Here is an 18,545-nt window from a genome sequence, read left to right as displayed (position 1 = left end):
GATTTGGGCTCTCTGCCATTTTTTGTTGACAGTATTACAACTGACAAGGTGTTTAGAAAGGCACATAACATGGATTATTTATCTACAGATAGGTATTGCTGGTTCTCTTTACTACTACAAGAAATAATAAGAATACTAAATATACACTTTTCACAAGAAATAAAAAGTTAAAATCGAGGTTAAGACATCTCAGAATTTAAATATGAACTTGCATTTTAAATGATAGAAAGCGTGATATAAAATAAACCAACTAATTTGTATTAAAGCACTTGAGTGAATCAAACAGGTGAGACAATGTTGTTCGCATTACCAAACAGTTGGGGCGTGATTTCCGTCTTTTCTCCAACTTGACGTTGATTGGTCGAAACTGCTTGACGCATAAAAAAAGAAAAGCTTTAATCGGTCAGTGTTATCAACTGTCAGTTATGTAGGTTGTCCTTAAGTGACCCAAAGAGAAAGTGGACGTAGTGAGCGGAGTGGTCGAGGTCCACCTGGTCGACTTAAAGATGATCGGTGTAGCGATAATTTGCGTTGTTTTAGTCATATTTATATTAAAATATGTCTTCAGCGGCTCCGGGCCCAACCCGTTTGAGACGGACACTCGTGAACCGTTGAAAAAGATGGTTCACGACCGGAAAGAGAGGAAGAAAGTGCTGAAGCAAGGTGAGTTACACGACCGAGGTCGATAAATACGCTTTGTTTTTAGTTGCAAAACCTGAGATAGAGTCCATGGAAATAATAATGTTGAGCTGTCTCACCTTAAGTGAGACATTAGAAAAACCAAAACACTTTTATTGATGAAATAAATTGATTGATGGATTCAATAACTCCCCAAATGAATGCAGCCCTGTCTCATTGCATGTCTTCATCCATATTTGTCTTTAAAACTTTAAAACTTTTGTGCCTCGTCTTTAGGTTTTCTGGCCAGTAAAGTACCCGACAACCTGGACGCCATCATCATCGGCAGTGGGGTCGGGGGACTTGGGCTTGCGGTGCTGCTGGCCAAAGTTGGAAAGAAAGTCCTGGTTCTGGAGCAGCACGATCGGGCCGGAGGATGCTGCCACACGTTCACCGAGAAGGACTTTGAGTTTGATGTTGGTGAGAAGATGAATATGTCACACTTAACATTAAGAAAGTTTAGTCATTTGATGCTTTGTGTGAAGAATTTTTACACAACACCAGAATTTGGGCTTGTTAAAGTTGAGCAAGTGTGTCTCAGTTTGGGTGAAGGGGTCATTTTCAGTCTCTTTGTGGTTCAGCCTGATGAGATGAGAATATTTCAATGCAAAAAACTGACTTCCATGAGAGTTTCGGTCACATATAACCTGCTTTGTCCCTCAGGAATCCACTACATCGGTGACCTGCTGGACCACAAGCCGTTCCGCTGCATGTTGGACAGCATGACTAACGGGCAGCTGCAGTGGGAGCCTCTGGAGAATCCCTTTGAGCAGATAGTGCTGGGACCACCAGAGAACCGCCGCCAGTATCCCATCTACAGCGGCAGGACCCGCTTCCCCGAGGAGCTGAAGAAGTGCTTCCCTGGAGAGGAGAAGGCCATCGATGAGTACCTGAGGCTGGTCAAGGTGGGATCTTTTAATGATCAAGGAGACTTTTCTCCCAGTGACCCGTGTCTTCATAAACTGTACTTCAACACAGGAGGCTTCATTATTCAGATTTCTATCAGTGTTGTCACAGATGTTGTTCAGGGGCTCAAGGGTGGGTAAATCAAAGGTCGGAGATATTGCCCATCATTAGCTGAGACATTGCATCATTTTATTTAGTTGTAAAGGCGTATTGCCTTGACACGCACAGATTAAGAAACGTCCTGTTTTTTATGTGTGTGGAGTCATTTTAGTGCATCTGTTCATTTCTTTCAGCTTTGAAATTGCTCAGAGAAGTTTGCATGAATAAAACAAAAACAAGCAGAAACATCAAAAAGACAAACATTTTGAAATTCACTAAGAAAACAGAGATAAAAGGAGATGGATTCATTAAAATTCACTAGTAGTGAACTAGTACTAGCCGTGTCTATGTTACCGCCATCCTCTGTCAGCTGACTTTAGCCATCATCAGTTCCTCTTGTGTGTGTTCTGTCTTCAGAAAGTCGGCCGAAGCATTTGGCACCTCGCTCTGCTGAAGCTCTGCCCCCTCCCTGCGGCCAAGTTCCTGGTCTACACCGGCCTGGCCCAACGTCTGTCCTTATTCTTCAAAATGTCGTCCCGCAGCCTGACAGAGGTGGTCAACGAACTGACGGAGAACAAGGACCTGAGGGCCGTCTTCTCCTACATCTTCGGCACCTACGGTAGCACCAAGCCGCGATTCTGAAGGTACAATCGATTCATTTCTTCTGGATTGTGCTCTTAGTTTCTACTTCCTCCTCTCATCTGCAGGTAACATTCCAAAAGATGCCAGTTTTTCCATTCACAGCTTGCTGGTCACTCACTACCTGAACGGCGCCTGGTACCCAAAAGGCGGAGCCAGTGAAATTGCCTACCACATGATCCCCATCATTGAGAAAGCAGGTGGTGCTGTTCTCGTCCGCGCCCCAGTCAACCGCATCTTGTTCAACGATGCCAAGGAAGCTTGTGGTGGGTGTGGTTTCCTCCGTTCTTCTTTAGATGGCGTGCAGCTCCCTCTGAGAGGAGGTTCACTGTGTTTTTATGGCTTCAGGTGTGAGCGTCATGAAGGGCCAAGAGGAAATACATATCCGTGCCCCAATGGTCATCTCCAATGCCGGCATCTTCAACACTTACCAGAAGCTGCTGCCCAAAGAGCTCCAGGCCATGCCAGGTCAGGAAGAAGTGCTTTTTTGGTTAATTTTTCTTTACTTTAGCCTTGAAAATGTCCAGGTGATAAGTTCAGGGAGCATTTTCTTGTCTGACCATCAGCCTAAAACCTAACATGACATGACATAAAAGAGAGAAAAGCTGCAAATAATCACACTTGAGAGGCTGCGAATGGAGATTGTTTAGCATTTTTCTTTGACAGATGGAATTGTTATTGATTAATCCTCTGTTGACTGATTCAGAGACTGATCAGCTCAGCTCTAGAGCAAATAGTAATGTGTGAGCAACGCTGCAAGACAGTAATTTTTTTATTATTTAGGGCAAAGACTCAAAGATAAACCAGGTTTTCATGTTGCCGTTATGTTGCTGATCTGTTTGATGTGACGCTCCTGTCATGCAGCTATCCAGCAGCAGCTGAGTATGATGAAGAACGGCATAGGAGGCCTGAGTGTGTTTGTGGGTCTGAATGGAACCAAGGAGGAGCTGGGCCTGAAAGCCAACAACTACTGGATCTTTGCCGAGAACAATTTCGATGAACTGTAAGTCGTCCCGTGTGTCCTGTCATCGTAACTGAAACATGCATTGTGAAAAATATACTGCACACTATAGGAATCAAGTCCTGCTGTAAGTCCCCATTTAGAAATAATGCATCTCCTTCAGCTGTTTCTTCTCTGTGTGAATGTTCTGTGGCAGGGTGGAGAAGTACATGAACGCAAAGAGGGAAGTATCGGTTAAAAATGTCCCTCTACTGTTCGTTGGCTCTCCATCGGCTAAAGATCCAACGTGGGAGGAAAGATCACCAGGTACGGAAACATGTGATGCGACGCCAAGGTCGTGCACGAGTTGTAACGACAGTCATAACAACGTCTTGTCCTGTTTTAGGGAAGTCCACCTTGAGTGTGGTCAGTTTTGCCAACTACAAGTGGTTTGAGGAGTGGAAGGACGGCAAAGTGACGAACAGAGCGGCTGAGTACAAAGAGCTGAAACAGGCATTCATTGACTCTGTCCTGGACGTGGTGATGAGCGTCTTCCCGAAGATAACCAGAGACAAGGTAACGTACCTGAATCTGTCCTCTGTCCAGACAGTGTGTGACAGAGCACTGAGAGGCTCAGGGAGGCCGAGTCACACCTGAACGCCTCAGTTTCAACCATCCTGTAGCTGCTTTTCAAGCATTAAGCCTGAAAATCCATGAAGATAAGTAACTGGCTGCTAACAACTGTTGCATCAAGTCATCAGTGAAAGACTCACCTTCAGGCAGGTAGCCCTGTTGTATCAGTGTTTTCATCATTTTCTGGCATTATTTAGTAGTATTGGATTTATGCTAGGTTGCTATTCTTTGCCAGGAAAGATTTTTAATGTCAGGTCAATTTTGGTTCAAGCTGCTGTTTTGTTGCCGAACCTCTGAACACAAATGTATGCGGTGATACAGAAGTCTGAATCCAGGCTATCTGTCCTGGTTTACTAAACATGCCTGTGCTTTTTGTGTGTGTGTAGATAGAGTACATTGATGCTGGAACCCCCATCACAAACACACACTATATCAGAACCCCCAAGGGTGAGTTCTATGGAGCGGATCACGGCATCGCCCGTTTCAGCCCTGAACTCGGCGCTACAGTGAGACCTCAGACTCCACTGAAGAACCTCTATCTGACAGGTTTGTCCGTCCGTGCAGCACAGACGTCTTATAATCCCTGACAGGACCTCGCTGAGTCTCAACTGCATTTCGTGTCTTTGCGCTGCAGGTCAGGACTTGTTTGTGTGTGGCTTCGCCGGCGCTCTCGCTGGAGCTCTCACCTGCGGCTCGGTCATCCTCAACCGCAACCTCCACCTGGACACCGTCGCCTTGGCGAAGAAAACCAAGTTAATGAATAACAAACTGAAAGGAGAGTAACCGCCTGCAACACTGAGCTGAGTGACGGTTGTACACTGTAGCTAAAGTCAGCTATGGAGTACCGCAGGGTTCTGTGCTTGGACCAGTTCTATTCACCTTAAATATGCCTCCTTTAGGGAACATTATTAGGAAGCACTCAATTAATTTTCAGTGCTGTGCAGATGATACCCAGCTATATTTATCAGTGAAGTCAGAAGAAACCAATCAGTTAACTAGACTACAAGTGTGTCTTCAGGACATAATGACCTGCAATTTTCTGATGCTAAACTCGGACAAAACTGAAGTTATAGTACTAGGCCCCAAACACCTTGAAACTCACTTTCTGATGACATAGCAGTTATGGATGGCATTGCGCTGGCCTCCAGCACCACTGTAAAGAATCTGGGAGTTATCTTTGATCAGGACATGTCCTTTCACTCCCATGTAAAACAAATTTCAAGGACTGCCTTTTTTCACCTCCGTAACACTGTAACAATCAGGCACATGCTGTCTCAAAACGATGCAGAAAAAGTTGTCGGTGCATTCGTAACTTCCAGGTTGGATTATTGCAATCGGCGTTTCTCCACTGACGCAGCCATACCGACGCTCTACAGTGAAACTAAAACAGAAGTTTTGGATACTTTGATGAAAGCGGGTTGGGTAGCTCTCACATGCGACACATGGATATCAATTGCCACAGTGTCCTATGTTACCGTAATCGCGCATTTCATCAACGATGATTGGCAGCTAGTGTCAGTTGTGGTCCAATCAAGAGCAATGTACGAGAGTCACACGGGCGCAAATGTGGCTGACTTGCTGAAGAGGGTAGCAGATGAATGGCATTAAATGACAAAGACCTAGTTTTAGTCACAGACAATGCTGCTAATATGGTCGTTGCTGCCCAACTTGGAGGATTTGTGCATGTGAGATGTTACGCACACACCTTAAATCTGGCTTAAATGGTCAGATACCATTTTATCTTAAAGAGCTCATTGTACCTTATTACCCCACTAGAATGGTTCCTAAAGTCTCCAAAAGCAGAAAAGGAGCCAGATCATTGAGCTATCAAGCTGCTCTCCTGTGGAACCATCGTCCAGTCTTTGTCCGAGAGGCAGACACTGTCTCTACATTTAGGAGTAGGCTTAAAACTTTCCTTTTTGATAGATCTTATAGTTAGGGTTTGCTCAGGCTTGCCTTGGACCAGCCCCTAGTTATGCTGTTATAGGATTAGACTGCCGGGGGACCTCCAAAGATGCACCAAGCTCCTCTCTTCTTCTCTCCCTGTCCATCTGCACGTTTTCATGTCCTGCCACGGTGTGTTTCTAACTTAGCTTCTTCCCCGGAGTCTCTGTGCTTTGCCGTCTCGCAGGTTCCCATGGATAGTGGCTGAATCTGGATCATGGATTACAGCTACATCTCCTGCCATGGCCCTGCCTGACATCCACTGCAACTGCTACTGCTATTATTACATCCACTGTCACTGTTACTGTGATTGCATTTCTGTTTGTCTGTCTGTCTGTCTCTCTCTCTTGCTCTCTCTCTCTATCCCAACTGGTCGAGTTGGGATAGAGAGAGCCTGAGGTTTCTGCCTGTTAAAAGCAAGTTTTTCCTCGCCACTGTGTGCTTGCTCATGAGGGAATTGTTGGGTCTCTGTATTTTAAAGAGCTTGGCCTGTACCAGCTCTATATGGAAAGTGTCCTGAGACAACTTCTGTTGTGATTTGGCGCTATGCAAATAAAATTGAATTGAATTGAATTAATTAATCAGTGCTGTCAAACCTACAGGAGGCTACGGACTCTCACATGTGATTGAGCAAATGATTGTTTATTAATACAACAGGGGGCCTCATGATGCAGGAAAAGACTGAGGATGCAGGTGATTTTTTAAATTTTTTTTTTTTTAGCACAAAAAAAAATCTAGAAGTTGATGTGAGGTTATTGCCTGTTTTTTTGTCAAAGGGAGTTTTACATGTTCAAGGTCATGTTTACGCAGAATGTCCAGAATATCAAGTTAAACAGTCCTTCAAATCACTGCAGCTACTTGTTACAGGAAAGTGGACATTAAGTGTTTTTTTGTTTAGTTTGTCAAACTAAAGTCAATGGTTTTTAATGTCAACTCCAGCAAAAGTGTGTCCTCATGGCATGGGGCAGGTGATACCTTGTGCTCATGGTTCATTGTATTTATTCATGAAGATTTGGGCTCTGTGCCATTTTTGTTGACAGTATTACTACAGATTGTCAACTGACAAAGTGTTAAGAAAGGCACATAACATGGCTTATTTTTAAAATGAATGGTTTAATGATACTCTACAAATAGGTATTGCTGGCTCTCTTTGTATGTAGTACTACTACTACAAGTACTAAGAAGAATCTTATACAGCACTTTTCAAAAGAAATAAAAAGTTAATATTGAGGTTACGCTCACTCGGCAGGGTGTACGCTCCATACATTGAGGCTGTCAGTCCTCTGCAGGTTCGACTTCCACCTGCGGCTCGTGTGCTGCCTGTTGTCCCCTCTGTCTCTACCCCCTTTCCTGTCATGCCTTTCACTTGTCTCTATCATGAAGGCTAAAAAGCCCTCCTAAATACAGCCGGGTATCTTAAATTATTGAAAACGTGATATAAAATAAACCAACTAATTTGTATTAAAGTAGTTGAATGAATTCAACACGTGAGGCAATGTTGTTCGTATTACGAAACAGTTGGGGCGTGATTTCCGTCTTTTCCCAGACTTGATGTTGATTGGTCGAAACTGCCTGACGCGTATACAGAAACGCTCTAATTGGCCAGTATTATCAACTGTCAGATATGTAGGCGGTACTTAAGCGACTCAAACACGGAAGTGGATGCAGTGAGCGGAGTGGTTGAGGTCCACCTGGTCGACTCAAAGATGATCGGTGTAGCGATAATTTGCGTGGCTTTAGTCATATTTATACTAAAATATGTCTTCAGTGGCTCCGGACCCAACCCGTTTGAGACGGACACTCGTGAACCGTTGAAAAAGATGGTTCACGACCGGAAAGAGAGGAAGAAAGTGCTGAAGCAAGGTGAGTTACACGACCAAGGTCGATAAATACGCTTTGTTTTTAGTTGCAAAACCTGAGATAGAGTCCATGGAAATAATAATGTTGAGCTGTCTCACCTTAAGTGGATTCGTCCGTCGAAAACAGCCCGTAAAGTAATGTATTAGTGTCTGGACACTGTGTAGAGAGGCAGCACCGAAGGGCTAAGTGAGAAATTTGGCTGAAGAGGAATTTACACTTTATACAGTTAAGTCATGTCACATTTAACTATAGAGTGAAATATTTCTGTCTAAACACATTCAGTTTTCATTCACTGTTGCTTTTCAAAACAAAGTTCTATCCTGCAAGCAAATATTAAAAACATAAACAAAAAAACACTTTTATTGATGAAATAAATTGATTGATGACTCAATAGCTCCCCAAATGAATGCATAGTGAAAATAGTAGTTAGTGGCAGCCCTGTCTCATTGCATGTCTTCATCCATATATGTCTTTAAAACTAGATTAAATCTGATATCTGGGGGTTGAAGAAACTCAGGTTACAGCTGTTGTGTATCATGTTAATGTTTACAGTGGAGCTTGACCTCAGATAATCTAAGATTTTTTTCCAGCCAGTTATCCTTAAATAAAAAAATGACAAATGGCCATCAGAAATTCTCTGAGTGCACATTTTTGACTTATAATTTCAGTTTGACCAACTGTCCAAAACGTATTCAGTTCACAGCGATAAAAAACAGAGAAAAGCTGTAAATTCTCACATTTACAAAACTGGAATTGAGTTTAAAATTTCTCAAATTGATTGTTTTTGTGCCTCGTCTTTAGGTTTTCTGGCCAGTAAAGTACCCGACAACCTGGACGCCATCATCATCGGCAGTGGGGTCGGGGGTCTTGGGCTTGCGGTGCTGCTGGCCAAAGTTGGAAAGAAAGTCCTGGTTCTGGAGCAGCACGATCGGGCCGGAGGATGCTGCCACACCTTCACCGAGAAGGACTTTGAGTTTGATGTTGGTGAGAAGATGAATATGTCACACTTAACATTAAGAAAGTTTAGTCATTTGGTGCTTTGTGTGAAGAATTTTTACACAACACCAGGATTTGGGCTTGTTAAAGTTGAGCAAGTGTGTCTCAGTTTGGGTGAAGGGGTCATTTTCAGTCTCTTTGTGGTTCAGCCTGATGAGATGAGAATATTTCAATGCAAAAAACTGACTTCCATGAGAGTTTCGGTCACATATAACCTGCTTTGTCCCTCAGGAATCCACTACATCGGTGACCTGCTGGACCACAAGCCGTTCCGCTGCATGTTGGACAGCATGACTAACGGGCAGCTGCAGTGGGAGCCTCTGGAGAATCCCTATGACCAGATAGTGCTGGGACCACCAGAGAACCGCCGCCAGTATCCCATCTACAGCGGCAGGACCCGCTTCCCCGAGGAGCTGAAGAAGTGCTTCCCTGGAGAGGAGAAGGCCATCGATGAGTACCTGAGGCTGGTCAAGGTGGGATCTTTTAATGATCCAGGAGAAGATGTCTGTATCTGCGGCTTCTTGACACAAACTTTTCTCCCAGTGACCCGTGTCTTCATAAACTGTACTTCAGCACAAAGAGGCTTCATTATCCACATTTCTGTCAGTGTTGTCACAGATGTTGTTCAGGGGCTCGAGGGTGGGGAAATCAAAGGTCGGAGATATTGGCCATCATTAGCTGAGACATTGCACCATTTTATCCAGTTGCAACAGCGTTTTGCCTTGACACACAGATAAAGAAACGTCACGTTTTCCATGTGTGTGGAGTCATTTTAGTGCATCTGTTCATTTCTTTCAGCTCTTGTCTTTCAAGACAAACGTTGTGAAATTCACTAAGAAAAGAGAGATGAAAAGGAGATGGATTCAATGAAATTCACTTTCCTCTGTTCTTCATTTTCAAATGTTTTGGTCCGTAGTGTCTATGTTACGGCCGTCCTCTGTCAGCTGACTTTAGTCATCATCAGTTCTTCTTGTGTGTGTTCTGTCTTCAGAAAGTCGGCCGAAGCATTTGGCTCCTCGCTCTGCTGAAGCTCTGCCCCCTCCCCGTGGCCAAGTTCCTGGTCTACACCGGCCTGGCCCAACGTCTGTCCTTTTTCTTCAAAATGGCGTCCCGCAGCCTGACAGAGGTGGTCAACGAACTGACGGAGAACAAGGACCTGAGGGCCGTCTTCACCTACATCTTCGGCACCTACGGTAGCACCAAGCCGCGGCTCTGAAGGTGCGATCGGTTCATTTCTTCTGGATTCCTTTCTTAGCTTCTGCTTCCTTCTCTCATCTGCAGGTAACATGCCAAAAGATGCCAGTTTTTCCATGCACAGCTTGCTGGTCACTCACTACCTGAACGGCGCCTGGTACCCAAAAGGCGGAGCCAGTGAAATTGCCTACCACATGATCCCCATCATCGAGAAAGCAGGTGGTGCTGTTCTCGTCCGCGCCCCAGTCAACCGCATCTTGTTCAACGACGCCAAAGAAGCTTGTGGTGGGTGTGGTTTCCTCCGTTCTTCAGTAGATGGCGTGCAGCTCCCTCTGAGAGGAGGTTCACTGTGTTTTTATGGCTTCAGGTGTGAGCGTCATGAAGGGCCAAGAGGAAATACATATCCGTGCCCCAATGGTCATCTCCAATGCCGGCATCTTCAACACTTACCAGAAGCTGCTGCCCAAAGAGCTCCAGGCCATGCCAGGTCAGGAAGAAGTGCTTTTTTGGTTAATTTTTCTTTTCTTTAGCCTTGAAAATGTCCAGGTGATAAGTTCAGGGAGCATTTTCTTGTCCGACCATCAGCCTAAAACCTAACATGACATGACATAAAAGAGAGAAAAGCTGCAAAAAATCACACTTGAGAGGCTGCGAATGGAGATTGTTTAGCATTTTTCTTTGACATATGAGTTAAACAGTGATCACATTGCTATTGATTAATCCTCTGTTGACTGATTCAGAGACTGATCAGCTCAGCTCTAGAGCATATAGTAATGTGTGAGCAACAACGCTGCAAGACAGTAATTTTTTTATTATTTAGGGCAAAGACTCAAAGGTAAACCAGGTTTTCATGTTGCTGATCTGTTTGATGTGACGCTCCTGTCATGCAGCTATCCAGCAGCAGCTGAGTATGATGAAGAACGGCGAAGGAGGCCTGAGTGTGTTTGTGGGTCTGAATGGAACCAAGGAGGAGCTGGGCCTGAAAGCCAACAACTACTGGATCTTTGCCGAGAACAATTTCGATGAACTGTAAGTCGTCCCGTGTGTCCTGCTGTAAGTCTCCATTTAGAAATAATGCATCTCCTTCAGCTGTTTCTTCTCTGTGTGAATGTTCTGTGGCAGGGTGGAGAAGTACCTGAACGCAAAGAGGGAAGAATCGGCTAAAAGTGTCCCTCTACTGTTTGTTGGCTCTCCGTCAGCTAAAGATCCAACGTGGGAGGAAAGATCACCAGGTACAGAAACATGTGATGTGACGCCAAGGTCGTGCACGAGTTGTAACGACAGTCATAACAGCGTCTTGTCCTGTTTTAGGGAAGTCCACCTTGAGTCTGGTCAGTTTTGCCAACTACACGTGGTTCGAGGAGTGGAAGGACGGCAAAGTGACGAACAGAGCGGCTGAGTACAAAGAGCTGAAACAGGCATTCATTGACTCTGTCCTGGACGTGGTGATGAGCGTCTTCCCGAAGATAACCAGAGACAAGGTAACGTACCTGAATCTGTCCTCTGTCCAGACAGTGTGTGACAGAGCACTGAGAGGCTCAGGGAGGCCGAGTCGCACCTGCTGGTTGCAACTTATGTTGAAGCTGCTGAACGCAAATGTGTGCGGTGATACAGAAGTCTGAATCCAGGCTGTCCTGGTTTACTGAACATGCCTGTGCTTTTTGTGTGTGTGTAGATAGAGTACATTGATGCTGGAACCCCCATCACAAACACACACTATATTGGAGCCCCCAAAGGTGAAATCTACGGCGCGGATCACGGCATCGCCCGTTTCAGCCCTGAACTCAACGCTACAGTGAGACCTCAGACTCCACTGAAGAACCTCTATCTGACAGGTTTGTCCGTCCGTGCAGCACAGACGTCTTATAATCCCTGACAGGACCTCGCTGAGTCTAAACTGCATTTCGTGTCTTTGCGCTGCAGGTCAGGACGTGTTCGTGTGTGGCTTCGCCGGCGCTCTCGCTGGAGCTCTCACCTGCGGCTCGGTCATCCTCAACCGCAACCTCCACCTGGACACCATCGCCTTGGCAAAGAAAACCAAGTTTATGAATGACAAACTGAAAGGAGAGTAACCGCCTGCAACACTGAGCTGAGTGACGGTTATATACTGAAATTAATCAGCGCTGCCAAACCTACAAAAACCCTCATCAGGAGGCTACGGACTCTCACAGCTCATCAAACAAATGAGTGATTATTAATACTGTAAGTCATAGCACTGAGTTTCATCATTACTTCAAAACACTAATACAAGATGGATTACTTCAGTTTTGTGAGTAATACCTGCTGAAGGATGTTACAGGACTGAGCCATGAGGCTGTTGAGCTTTCAACCGTCAACCGGCACTAATCAGAGCACACGTGACCTCCGAGATTCACGCGCGGCTTGTGTTCAGTTTTACATTAAAGGCTACGAACAATGAACCGGTTGCAGTTTGGTCTTTCAGATTTTTCACATTTGTTTTGTGTTAGCTGATTTTTTTTTTTTTTTTTTTTACCAAAATTGCACATGCAGCTCAAACATGTTGACAAAAGGAGCAATAACCATACGTATTGTTTCTTCCTAATTAATCTCAATACTTAAACACACTTTGCTGCTAATTACACAGACGTAAGCTCTCAATGAGTAAACAGCCTCTTCACTGTTTACAAATCTGAATGTGTGCACACCACCGTCCCCCCACACACACTTTGATGTGTGTCTGTTGAGTCCTGCTGTTGAAAAGCAGACCTGGGTGGATCTGAAGGTAAACCCCGTGCTCAGGTGACACTGACAGCAGCAGGGACACGTGCACGCGCCCTGGCCTCAGAAACGGACAGTGTGCGCTCTCTGATTAGCTGCCCGACGAAAGGGGTGTGATTTTCCCATCGTTTTCTGACGCCGCCCTACTGGACGCCCACACCGGCTCCGGCAGCTGCAGGCGGGGGCATGGAGGGCCGAGTTTGTTTCCCGGTCTGAGGTAAAATCAAACCAGCAGCTTGTGCTCCATCAAGAGCGGAATTCAGCCCGTTCGCTGCGTCAAAACGCTGTTATTACAGCTGATAGCTCCCAGCTAGCTGACAGCCTGGTTGACCTAGCTTAACCTCTGGCTTTAAAAAACGCTAAAAACGACATTTTTAGCCGCTGTCACCCTAAAATAAATGTTTATCTGGAAAGCTGAGGTGAATTTATTTGGAGGACCATGGACGTCTGCAGCAAACCTTTGTGCTACGAGCTCCTGGCTAAGGTAGGAGAGGGCTCTTACGGTGCGGTGTATAAAGCCAGAGAGACGGCGGGGAAACAGCGCCTCCTGGCGGTGAAGAAGTTCAACCTCCGCGGCCTCACGGCGGACACCGGGATCCCTGCAGCCATGGTCCGCGAGGTGGCGCTGCTGCGCAAAATGACGTATTTCAACCATCCCAACATAGTCAAGTAAGCCCGTCTGTCCATGTAACTAAGTACATTTACTCAAGTACTGCAAAAAAAGTACTAGTATTTGTGTACAAAAATACTCATCAGAAATTAAAAAGCAAATTACATTGAGAAAGGTATTTTTGTCTTGTCTATTTTTAAGTAATATTTAATAAAAGCAGCCTGATTTTAACTTGCAGGCTCTTGGATGCGTCTGCTGTGCCGATGGACTCCAGCTTGGACCTCACTCTGGTGTTGGAATACATCGACCAGGACTTGTCCACCTACCTGTCCAAGGTTCCTGCCTCTGGACTGAGCCATGACTCTATTAAGGTACGAACCCATCACCTGACTTATCTTAGTGCAGCTGCATGTGTCCCACAAGAGTCAGAGTAAAGAGCTACAGCACATTTTAGTGCTTTGCACCCCGTCCAGTCATCTGATCTGTAAAATGCAGACGTCCCTGCACGTGGACCCAGTCCTTGCTGCCTCTCTGTCTGTGCAGGATGTGATGCAGCAGCTGCTGCGAGGTCTGGACTTCCTGCACTCAAACATGGTCCTGCACCGTGACCTGAAACCAGAAAACATCCTGGTCAGCAGCTGCGGAGAAGTCAAGATCGCAGACTTTGGACTGGCACGCATGTACACCTTCAATATCGCTCTCACTCCAGGTGTAAGTGAGGCAACACGATGAGCAAAGATCACCGACTGTTGTTCCTGCAGTAATCCTCTCCTTTCTCCCATCTGTAGCGCTGCACTCTGCCTGTTCTTTGGCCTGAGGTGGAAGCTGCTCTTTGCTCTTTCTGCCTTATCTCTGTCGTTCTCTCGTCACGCCGCCCTCTCTCCGTTCAGGTGGTGACGCTGTGGTACCGAGCTCCTGAGGTGCTGCTGAACTCTGTCTACATGTCCTCAGTGGACATGTGGAGCGTCGGCTGCATCTTCGCCGAGCTCCTCCTCCTGAGGTGAGGAGAGCTGAGTCTGTCTGGAGGAGATGTGTGGCTCTGGAGAGTTTCATGTTCGAGGTAAAATGTCATTTGTTCTCCTGCAGACCGCTGTTCCAGGGACACACGGAGGTGCAGCAGCTGCAGAAAATCTTTGAGTGAGTGTTACTTCCTCTGTTTAGTTCAGATCGCTGTAGAAGTAATGCAGTTTCATGGTATGTGATTTTCACTCGTTCTTGCAAAGAAAACCTCAAACCTGATGTTATTGTTAAACATGGTGGCAGCCTGTCGCCGCTGCTCAGTTCTCTGCTTCACCTGTGTGTTTGTCAGGGTGATGGGTTTGCCCAGCGAGGAGGACTGGCCCAAAGACAGCCCGATCCCGTACTCAGTCAGCTGGGGGCCGAAAGGCTCCTGCGACAAGCTGCTGCAGCACGTGGGCCCAGACGAGAACGACCTCCTGTCTGTGAGCGCACCTGTGGTTCTGCTTTCACCACATGTTTTCACACCTGCAGTCTCTCACATACACACACAGAGGCTGACTGACATCTGAATGAATGAATTTGACCAATGAGACACAGAGTACACGGCTGAAAGGATTTGTACTTTAATTGATAAATCTCAAATCAAATTTCGAGAGTCTACAAGCATGCTAGCAGCTCTGAGGCTGCACAGTGCAGCAACCTCATGTATAATGCTAAATGCTAGCATCGGTATGCTAACATGCTGATGTTTAGCAGGTATAATGTAAACATGCATGCCATCTTAGTTAGTCTGTTAGCATGCTAACGTTTGCTAATCAGCGTGAAAAACAAAGGGCAGCTGAGGCTGATGGGATGGACAGATTCAAGTTTTGACCTGACGATGGCACCAAATGAAAATTAAAGGAGACGCGTCCATCTGTGTTTCATATCAATTCATCCACCAGCTGTTGAGATATTTCACTAAAAACAAAAATCCAACTCCTGGTGGCAGTCTTACGTTGCTGAGATATTTTAGTCTGCAGAAAACTGTGGAACGAGCAGCATCTCCACGCTGCTAGCACGGTTAAAAATAGCAAACACAGCTGCAGCTTCACAAACCTGAAGAGCTGCTCGCTTTTCCTCGTTTCATGAATGCAGTCAAGGTTTTCGTTGCGCTCTTGGCGTCTGGTCACTCAGCCGGTAGGTTTAAGATGTGTAGTTGTATACAGTTGAATAAGCATCATCGCAGCAGCGCTGAGGTTGGTCCTTTCTGAGGTGTGACATCTCTTTATACCTGCAGCAATGTTTGGCCTTCAGACCGAGCGCTCGCATCTCAGCCGCCAAAGCTCTGCTTCATCCTTTCTTCACGAAGCACTGAGGAGGAGAGAAACTTCAGCCCCACCTGCCTCCTCCTCCTCCTCCTCCTCCTCTCTGCTGTCAGCTCTGAGAACGAGTCCTGTGCCATCGAATCCACCGTACACATCATGAGAGACTGCGTTTGATGGACTCTGATGGCACAAAATCCTAAACAGTAACAGATATGTTGAGAAAATCTGTAAACCTCACAGTAAAAGTCTCTTGTTCTTGGTAGTACTCTGTGTATTCCCACTAAATGTAGTACTTCTTTGTTGTTGCTGAGTGTTTCTGTTAAAGGAGGGGATTGTTGATTGACCATTATGAGCACCTTTAAGTTGTTGAGTTGGTTTCTGTTGTTTCACCGAAGCGTTTTTCGGTTCGGACCCTGGAGGAAATGATTTGTTTTTGTTATTTTTGTGAAGGTATTTATGGTGTCATCACCGGAGCAGATGACACCTGTATTTATGTTTGTACTGACAGATTATACCAAATATTTTTCTACATGTTGCACTGTTCATTCAAGAAGCATTTCTATAAATAATTATCACTCAAACTCGTCTCCGCCTTTGAATGCAACACGGTCGATAACATTCAGGTAGATCTGCACAGCACAGGCATGTTTTCCCTTTGCAGCTGCACAGTGCGAACAGAGGGGGGCAGTGTTGAGACAGAACGAGCAGCGCAGGGGACTCGAGAGCCCAAACCTCAGCTGCAAGTGTTTGACGAAACGAAGCAAAAGAGGGAAAGTACGGTCAGTTTATCCAAAGGAAAGCATTTTCCACTCATCTCCTCTTGCTGTGCAGACCGGCCTGGTTTTGCTGGACATGAGACATGAACATGTTGAAGCAGGAAAAGACGAACGGTAACATTTAAAAAGTCCTTTTCAGATAAATTTGTTATTCCATTTTGATTTCAGTCATGTTTTTATCTTCTACACACAGAATATATTTATTGATTAGCATGTATTTGACTTCATTTTCCTAGCTTGATGTTTTATTTTTGTCTTTGAGTTTTTATGCATCAACTTAACGCAAATGAAATTATTTTAGGGGAAAATCACACAATTCGCACAGCAGGTCATATTTGGCAGCCACATTTTAAATGTATATGCGCAAACACCCAGAGACCAACCAGGGCTCCAGAGCTGGAACAAGAAATAGTCATCAGTTATCTGGTGTCAATTACTTTGTGCCAATTTGAATAAAGTTTTTTTTTAGGACTAAGCACAAAGTAAAATTAAATATGTAAAGATCTGATACGGGGCAACGAGTTTAGGTCTTGGTCTTGTACTTTTGTGGTGCAAATCAACAAATAAACTCGCGATAAATCAAATTACCAAAACGCGCGTGGCGTGAGGTGAAGCTGGTGCTTGTGCTGCTCTTGCTCGGCCGTCAACGCCGCCGCAGCTCATGAGACGACAGCTCGTGGAGAACCGCGTCTCTCGGCTGCTTCCAGGACAGTAGAAGGGGCGTCCCCCGGTTTGTCCGTCTATTTATACCCTCCCCCCTTAATACGGAGCGCGCTCCACAGCTGCGAGTGTGACTACATTTGGAGCGACAGCCCGAAGAGCAAAGGGCCAGTGGGGAGGGACCGCCGGTCTGAGGAAGGACAGCGGCACCACACATGCCCACTTCGCACGGCGCGCAGTACATGTAAGTACACATGAGACTGTAATCCACACTAATTGTCTTTAATAACTTTATTTAAAGTTGAAAATGTAACCATGCGCCCGCTCAGGAGTTCTGAATATTTGACGCATCTGGTGTTCGTTTTGTCTGACCTGCGGAAGTTCGGGCTGCGCTTTGGACATGGAAGTTTATCTATTCAGTTAGTCTCTGAGCCTTGGGTGTAAAATTATTATGTAGTATTGTCTAAGAATGATTTAAAGGCAGTGACGGTTTGGCAGTTCAGTGTTTTTGGGTGCCAAAACACGTTTTACGCACGAATTACGCATGGATGAAACTACAAGAACCTCTGCTTTTAACACCTGTGAAATTGTGGTACTCTTATTATTCGTCAACAGACTTAACTGTGTGTTTTAAAAACGTTTGAGTGTGTCATTGTTTGTGTCTGGACATTAAGAAAAGGATTGTGAATTTAAAAGCTCCTCGCATCTCCATCTTTGCCCAATCCGTTGCGTTGACATTTGTTGGAGATATTAATCCAAAGTATAAGTGCAATGCAAAAAAAAAAAAAGCGCCATCAGAGCAGCTGTTAATGTGCTACACCCCGCTGGAAGCTAACAAGTGGATTATGGTGGTTGCATGAGCAGAAAGCTGTTCTTGCTCTCTGCCCTGCAGCCGCATGCTTTTAATGTAGAGATCAGACGAAGGCGTAACAGTGACCGCAGCTGCCGATGTCAGTTTCACACATCCCTGTCTTCCTCCTGGACAATGCACGGCCATGTAAACCCATCCATGCTGCTGTGGCTGCCGCTTATACTCTCATTCAGTGGAAGTATGAGGGAAAAGGAGCTTGCCCTTGAATTCTGGTGCTCCTTGGGGGGCTTTAGTGCAGGAAGCCCAGCCAGGACAGGTGTAATTGGTTGGAGGCTTATTCTTGGCCAACCTTTTAATCTGGTTTACTGTGCTGCTGCTGGACACTGAGGTCCTCTTCTTATGTAACATGTCTGCACTAGAAAATTATCATTGAGCCTGTGAAAATGTACCCAACACAGGCCTGTAATGGTATGCTGAGAGTGAGTTTCTGAGAAATTCATCTGTTAAAATATGTAGTAGATTTGAACTTATATCCTCGGCTCAGCACTTTTGTTTAATCCTCCGGATGTTTTCTTTTGAACATTACACCGATGTTGGAGTTTCTCTGTCTGAGCAGGTGGAGAACGGGTCCTGTGTGCTCATCCACTGCTTTATTTCAGAGCTTGTGTCAGCAAGTGTTGCTGGATTAGAAGGCCGTGATCCCCGTTGAGCCTCCACAGTATTCTCCTCTCCATTTGACAATCCTCCTGCTCGTCACATGACTTCTGCTCTTTAAACAAGCGTCAAATCTTAC

At 45.5% G+C, this 18,545-nt stretch overlaps 3 protein-coding genes across 3 annotated transcripts; all 3 read left to right on the top strand.

Moving 5' to 3' along the window:
• The first annotated feature begins 488 nt into the window (after window positions 1-488).
• LOC143334007 (all-trans-retinol 13,14-reductase-like) lies at window positions 489-5,690 on the top strand. Its single transcript, XM_076752465.1, has 11 exons — window positions 489-663; window positions 916-1,098; window positions 1,342-1,583; window positions 2,101-2,302; window positions 2,391-2,588; window positions 2,671-2,790; window positions 3,187-3,325; window positions 3,480-3,589; window positions 3,669-3,838; window positions 4,282-4,441; window positions 4,530-5,690. Exons 1-11 carry the CDS (start codon window positions 507-509, stop codon window positions 4,676-4,678), a joined length of 1,830 nt encoding a protein of 609 aa, XP_076608580.1. The 5' UTR covers window positions 489-506; the 3' UTR covers window positions 4,679-5,690.
• A 1,799-nt stretch (window positions 5,691-7,489) lies between these two features.
• retsat.2 (retinol saturase, tandem duplicate 2) lies at window positions 7,490-12,309 on the top strand. The gene is made up of 11 exons (XM_076753198.1): window positions 7,490-7,702; window positions 8,501-8,683; window positions 8,927-9,168; window positions 9,687-9,888; window positions 9,977-10,174; window positions 10,257-10,376; window positions 10,780-10,918; window positions 11,012-11,121; window positions 11,201-11,370; window positions 11,565-11,724; window positions 11,813-12,309. Exons 1-11 carry the CDS (start codon window positions 7,546-7,548, stop codon window positions 11,959-11,961), a joined length of 1,830 nt encoding a protein of 609 aa, XP_076609313.1. The 5' UTR covers window positions 7,490-7,545; the 3' UTR covers window positions 11,962-12,309.
• Window positions 12,310-12,413: 104 nt separating this feature from the next.
• cdk21 (cyclin-dependent kinase 21) lies at window positions 12,414-15,982 on the top strand. Its single transcript, XM_076753199.1, has 7 exons — window positions 12,414-13,297; window positions 13,477-13,609; window positions 13,782-13,949; window positions 14,129-14,238; window positions 14,325-14,375; window positions 14,548-14,680; window positions 15,478-15,982. Exons 1-7 carry the CDS (start codon window positions 13,068-13,070, stop codon window positions 15,553-15,555), a joined length of 903 nt encoding a protein of 300 aa, XP_076609314.1. The 5' UTR covers window positions 12,414-13,067; the 3' UTR covers window positions 15,556-15,982.
• The last annotated feature ends 2,563 nt before the right edge of the window (window positions 15,983-18,545 follow it).

This window comes from Chaetodon auriga, chromosome 16 (assembly GCF_051107435.1).
Source record: "Chaetodon auriga isolate fChaAug3 chromosome 16, fChaAug3.hap1, whole genome shotgun sequence".
Classification (NCBI taxonomy): Eukaryota; Metazoa; Chordata; class Actinopteri; order Chaetodontiformes; family Chaetodontidae; genus Chaetodon; species Chaetodon auriga.
Note: the sequence above shows the minus strand (reverse complement) of the source record. Positions and strands in the feature narration are given on the sequence as shown.